Source organism: Gavialis gangeticus, unplaced genomic scaffold, assembly GCF_001723915.1.
Source record: "Gavialis gangeticus isolate Ggan-Ray unplaced genomic scaffold, GavGan_comp1, whole genome shotgun sequence".
Lineage (NCBI taxonomy): Eukaryota > Metazoa > Chordata > Crocodylia > Gavialidae > Gavialis > Gavialis gangeticus.
In genome coordinates this window covers 13,181,929-13,188,611 of record NW_017729003.1, presented here as the reverse complement: position 1 = coordinate 13,188,611, position 6,683 = coordinate 13,181,929, and the positions used below count along the sequence as shown (strand labels likewise).

Genomic DNA, 6,683 nt, shown 5'->3' with positions numbered 1-6,683 from the left:
ATATATGATGGCCCATTTGTGCCAGTCTTATAAAGTCACCCACAAATGCAATTTAAAAAATCCCAATGTGGCGTGAGACAGGGAAGAAGTGTGAGTCCTGCCTCTGCTTTAGAATCTCTTTCCTGCTGCTATAAATAACCACAGTGAGTGTCACTTCAAAGGGACAGGGTAGCTGATGAGAGGTGCTTTGGGGACTGACTGGGATGGGAGGGTCCCAGGGTCTGATCCCACCCAGACACTTTGTATAAATAAATAAATCATTGCAGCGAGAACGAGGGAGAGAGAGACGTGGGGGGAGTAAGGGGGGGGAGAGGGACAGCAGAGGAGGGTACGTTGGGAAGCAGTGCAGCCTGCTCATCTGATCCCTGTAGTTCAGAGAGAGTGTGTCATGTTACAGAGAAGCCAGGATCAACCACAGTGCAACTCCACAGAAGTTGAGAATCACCTCTCTCTAATGAGGACTTTCATGTGCAATCTCTACACGGCTCTGCTAAGGAACTGAAGCTGATAAACCTAGAGGGAAAAGAAAAAGGACTACAACCAGCTGAAAAGACTGAAAGACAAAAACTGAGCAGACTATTTTTCCCCAAAGCTTTTCTGGAGCTGGATCCTTTTTTAAAATAACTTTTTCCCCCATTTATTCATATGATTTTCTTCTTGTTGCTGTCATAACAATTGGCATTTTGTGGCATTGGGATTCCCTGGAACGCTGCTCTGCCATGCATTTTGGATTGTGTTTCTCGGAGTAGGATTGAGACTTTATTTATTCTATTTATTTATTTATTGTTTCTCAGGACAGGGCGGGAATGTTGGAGGAAAAGGGCTGGAAAGGTGCTAGCCAGAGTGCCTTTGACAGGGGATGTGTTGCTCCCCACAGGACAGGGGATGGGGAAAGATGCTGTAGACTTCCTCTACTGCTGGGCTTTGGGCTTCCTGGGGTGTCTTTGCTTTCTCTGGTGCTGAGCCTCCTGCTATACTTTAGGACATCAGACCTGCAATCCAGGGTTTCTCATTTGGAAGCAGACAGATCCTCTCAGCTCCCTGCCTGGCTCTCTGCAGACCAAATGGAGACAGCTATTTTGGGAAGAGTTGACCAACTGCTTGAAGAGGTCTGTGTTCTTTCATTTTCATAGATATATATATTTTATAATTTTTATGTAACCTACAAATTGTTCTAAGTAACTGATCCATCTGGGTCCTCCTGAATTCATTAAACTGTGACTCTCCCTTTTAACCCCCTTCTGTCTAACTGGCTCAGGGTTTGTTTCTGTCTGACATGATCTATGATTTATCTGAGCTTTGACAGTTGTAAAATCAGAGGGTTTTGTGTCTGTTTCCTGAGAGAAGGGTCCTTTGTAGCATCAATTTATCCTTAATTTGAGAATTAGTGGCTTTGTATGGGCTGGTTGGAAGCGCTGCACCCTGTGTCGTTTTGACTTTAAATTTAACCCACACATTAAAATGGTTAAGAACAAATAGCTAAGTGGATGGTGAGCTGAACTCAATATGCCTGTGAATGGCAAGCTACTAAATAGGATTTGTGCTTGTGACAGGTAAATGGCAAAGAGGGACAGGCAGAGACAGGTAAGTGCTGTGACACATTGATTTCTAGGTTCCTGTTTGAAGGCAGTTTGGAAGAAGTACCTCTTTTTTCAATCCACACCACTTTCACAGAGGTGGTTTGGGAAAAGAAAAGGCCAGCTATCTGGGTCCTTTTTAGTAGCCACAGCACATTAGTGTAAAGAAGATCATACTGCTGAGATCTTAGCTGAGACAGCAGACATCAGGTCTGATCCAAAGCCTGCTGAAGCCAACAGGAATCTGGCCGCTGAGTTCAACAGGTTTTGGAGCAGGCCCTTGACTACTGTATTGAGAGTTGCTATTAAAAATATTGTAGACCGGTGGTGCTGAACCTCTGGCCCAGGGAACCATGTCATTTGGCCCATGGGACACCATGGGCCAGGTCTGGAAATCTGGCAGCAGGGGAGCTGTAGTAATGTTAATTGCACCCAGAGCTATGAATTAATGCTGCCATCACTCTCCTGCTGCCACTTTTTCAAACCTGTGGGGAACCCCATGGTCCAAATGAGTTGGCCCTGCATGCTAGATCATGCCTGCAGTACACAGCTGCACCATGGCTGGATCCAGCATGCAGGGTCATGTTGGCACAGTGGATCACACCCACAGACTAACCCCATGTGGGATCTGGCCCTTAGACCAACCCTGTGTGCAGGATCTGGTCTGTGAACCAGTACCATTCCACTCTTCTGGCCTCTGGGACCAGAGTTGAGCACCACTGCTACAGAATCATTTATAGACAGGTAACCCACACTCTGAGTCTTAAACCTTAGAGATAAACTCCTCCAAACCTGATCTATCTCCTACTTCATTATTCTAACATGCCCATGCCAGGCTTCTACATGCCCTAGTTTATTTTGGTTGTTGCTGGTAGTCATTCACTCTTTAGAATTGTATATGAATTCTGGGTGTTGACAAGTGCTATAAGTTAGACTGGTGCTTGTTTGTCTGATGCACAGTCCAGTCCAAATTGTGCTGTGCAATAGCTCACATGAGAGGAAAAACATCCTGTGATACCCAGGAAGATGCTCTGTGCTGGGAGTCAGTGCTGGGTCTTTTTTTTTTTTTTAGCTTCCACTGTGCAAAATGACTCCAGCTTTTGTTCAAGTCATACATATTGTAGATTCATAGTAATATAAAGTATATAAAGGTTCCCAGGGGCCAGGTCCTTAGCTTGTAACAATGGATCTAGGTTCTGCACCACAGGTTTCTTTGTTTCATTCATAAGTTGTATCTGAGGAAGCCAGACAAAAAAATGAAATTATAAATAGAGTGTTTAATTGGATATTGAACAGGTCATTATTCTAGAACACAAACAAATAAGTAAGGGCTGCCCTATCACTGACTATACCCTAGTTGCAATATAATTGGAGATAAGTGACCTTTGCGTCAATTTAAAGTAAGAGTTGATTCTCAGTAAAATATCTGTAAAATATGTGCACAGAATTTTCTGTATTTCAGTGTATGACATACATTAAAAGTTCTTTGACTGCCTGGCTGAATGAATTTGGTGATAGGTAACACTGAGACAGCACTGCCCAGGCTGCTGAACTCCTAGCTGACACTGAGAAGGGATTGTCCTTCACGCCCTCTGGGTTGGGGTCCTAGCAATGCATTTCTGTGAAATAGAGCACATTGCTGAAGCCCCACTGATCTATGCAGCCATGTAGAAACTCATATTCTGCTAGGATCCTAACCTGATACTAGAAGAAAGCTACACTGCAAAAAGTGCCTGTTGCTGAAGTCCTTACTGGTACTGACAGAGCACTGTTTTGAAGAAGCTCACCAAGTAAGAACAAATGCGGACACTGCAATAAGGAAGCTGGCACCTTGATAGAACTGCAAGATTAGGGTTAAAGAAAGCTTCAGAATAACAATAAAACTCTATGAAAGATGTTAGAGACTCCAGCTGCTGAGTGATAATGGGCCTGATTTGCCCATTATCTCATACTACCTTGTTCACCACTCTACTGACAGGAGTTTCCAAGAAAAGGTGACAAAATAATGTGACTGTGAGAGTGAGGGATAAAAGAAGAGATTTCCATGATGGGCAAGCTGGGAAGGATGGTCATCCCCTTTTCTTTCAGACTGTCAGTGTCTCTTGCCACCACATCCTCATGGTTGAGCTATGCTCTCTCTGTGTATTTTGACCTTAATGAGTTTTACAGCTGCCAGTTTTAAGCTACTGAGCACAAAATAAAATAAAAAAGAGAAATCCCAGGCTTTAAAAACTGTAGAATCAGTTCTAACTGGGGGGGAACAGGGAGAGGCATGAGTTACTGGTGCATCCTGAATTGGGGAGGGGGGGCACCCGCAGAAGCCGCCAACCCTGTCAAGGGGAGGGGCACCAGCCCTACCAACAGCATCAGTGTCAGCCACTGGGGGGACACATGTACTCCCATGCACCCGCTACCAGTCGCCTGGGGGCTGGGGGGGAGGTGGAAGGACTGGAAGGGAAAGGAAGTGTGAAAGTCAGCGTCTTCTTTTAAAATGCTCTGAGTTTGAAGTATATGCTTGCACTTGAGGACTGGAAATGTTATGATTGTGTCTGTATGTATTTGACTTAAAAGGAGTACATTTGTGACTGATATTGCTCTGTTTGTGTGTGTACATACAGTCGCTGTATGTATCAGAAATGCTATTTGGTGCAACTATACAGAGGCATAACTGGCTAGTATTGTGTCCTGGGTGGTGGCAGTGCACATCATAGGAGCAGCGGCTGGAGGTTTGCTGATGCTGGGCAAGATGTCACCTCCTTTTTTGCCACTGACATGAATGTTGAATGGCCAAGAAAGCACTGGTTTTGGATGGCAAAAAAAGGAGGTGACCCCTTCCCAGCAGCAGCAGTTTTGCTTAGTGCCACCGCTTGTCTGTTCTCCCTGCTGCAAGGAAGATGCAAGGTGCATGGGGCAAAAGAGTAACGGGTGAGGCTTACCCCTAGCTTCATTCCAGCACCCTCTCCCCTTAGGCAGTGTTTGGGGCTCATGCCCCTCTCACCCATTCACTATTATGCTACTGAGTTTGTGTCATGAGATTATTGTTATTTTGTTTTGTGTGGTATATGTTTGCAAGTGTGTCACAGATTTGTGCTATGAAGGAGTGTGAAGGGTAAGTGGATGGCTGAACATATGTTGCTTGTAATTTTTAGTGTCTAAGATGCCTGTGCTGAGTCACTACTCCATAAATGTTGGGGATGGGGAGAAGTATGTTGGGAGGATTTAGGCCCCTGCTACATGTTACATATATTACAAAATTAACTGGTTAATCACACAATAAATTTAGACCAACCACAAGTGCGAAGTAATTAATTATCACTCCATCCAACTATAAAAAGAGCCAACTAGATATAAAGTTAGTGCTCGAAAATATGTAATAACTCTATTGCTGTCTTCTATCCAGCTTTAATGTGAATGTGTAGCAGGGCTCTACATGTCTACTTTTCTGCTTCTTCTGTGCACTGGTGGCAAAAAGGGGATAAATTGCTTCCCAGTAACACCCCATATGAGGGAATGTCTTTACTTGCTTAGATCAGCCAGAATGAATATGCAGCGCTCCCCTCACAAGATGTAACAGGTGTGCCAGGACAGGGAGGAGAAAAGGGAAGGTTAGAAGGGTGGTTGCAACAAGATGAAATCCAGATAGTTTTGCCTGAGAAATGACACCTAGGTGCAGCCACCATGCACAGTCTAATTTTCGCAGGGAGTTGGGCTGTGTTCCAGCAGCCCTGAGAATATGAGGGGAGACAGGATGGTTTAAAGCCATTTGCCTGCCTCATCCTTCTCCCCAGTCTTGTGGCATGTCCAGCAACTGAGCAATGGTGAATAGAACCTAAGTACAAGAGGTCTAAGGGGGCGACCTCAGCCACAGCTGTGGGAAGTCTGAAGGCTCAGCTGCTGCTGTGACTTATGTGAAGGGCCCATTTGGCCTCCACTAAGAGTGAGGAAAAACCCATCCAGAACAAGAGGGCACTGTTCAGTTTTCTCATCACAAGAGTTATGCCAAGGTGCTCTAGGGGTCTAAGAACCCAGTTATGGCTTGTTCCAATATTGCCATGTCTCTCTCATGTTTATTGCATTAATTATTTGTTGTATGCATTATTGTCATTCATTATTTATTTTTCTTTTATAAAACCCCAGGTCCTGGAGTCATGGGATTACTTGAGAATGTCAGAACTTATTTAAAAAACAAAAATGAGGTTCTTGCATGCCCTCTGTTTGTGGAGAGAGCTTGAAAGCATTAAGAACTACAAAGAAATCAAAACGTGGGATGTTCAACAGTGTCATTATTTTTAAGCCAATCTCATGATTGTGGAGGACTTAGCTTTGGCAGTATGAAAATGCTACTTTCATTTTAACAGAATTAATAGCATGTAGGGGAGTTTAGTGAATACTGACTTCATCCGTTATTGTCACAGTTTCTTCCTAGCAGCAAGGAGTACTAACTACTGGATTGGGTTTTTCTTTCTGCCAGATAGAAATAGACTTTTAGTATTTCCCTGAAAATGCCTGTGCTGACTAAGCCTGATATGGGTAGTTCTGAGAGAATTTTGGCTACAGGCTAGAATTCCTCTGTATTTATGGGGCATCACAAAAATCAAATAAAGAGTTCAAATAAACTGTACTGTTGGCATATAAAGCAGAGGGAGAGCTTTCTAGAGGGGAAAGTGAAGATTTTTTCCCATGCTGGTTAACATTTGGTCTTGTTTCTTCTTGCCAGATGCATAGTGGGGTGTAAGGTGGGGCATTTTCAGTGCTGCTTTCTCTGAATAAAAGCAGAATTTGTGATTTCCAAAGTTTGAAATTTTTCTTTTACCTAATTTTAAAAAATAATTATTATCCTGGAAACTTGTAAGGCAGCAGAAAGTAGATTTTACAGTCACTGTGCTGGTGTAAGTTGTTATGAATGCAACCAAGAAGTATATCAAGTATCACAAAATCCTTTTGTCATCTCTCTAGAGGATGGATAAATCCTCTCTAGAGGAGGGATCAGTACTCTTAGCTGTACAATGGGTACAGACTTCTAATTTTCTCTGGTTCCTTGTTGGTGTTCAGCAGGAAAACCCCGTGTGTGTGTGTGTGTGTGTGTGTGTGCGTGTGTGTGTGTGT

The 6,683-nt window shown here is 43.6% G+C and overlaps 1 protein-coding gene across 4 annotated transcripts in view; it reads left to right on the top strand.

The window, feature by feature from the left end:
• Window positions 1-296: 296 nt before the first annotated feature.
• Window positions 297-6,683, top strand: part of COL13A1 (collagen type XIII alpha 1 chain) — a 216,933-nt gene continuing 210,546 nt past the window's right edge. For 3 of the 4 annotated variants that reach the window (XM_019507839.1, XM_019507838.1, XM_019507837.1), the window contains exon 1: window positions 297-1,109. In XM_019507839.1, the coding sequence (XP_019363384.1) occupies window positions 807-1,109 (303 nt within the window). In that variant the 5' untranslated portion in view covers window positions 297-806. The remainder of the gene's footprint in view (window positions 1,110-6,683) is intronic. The other variant, XM_019507840.1, reaches the window with a different exon arrangement.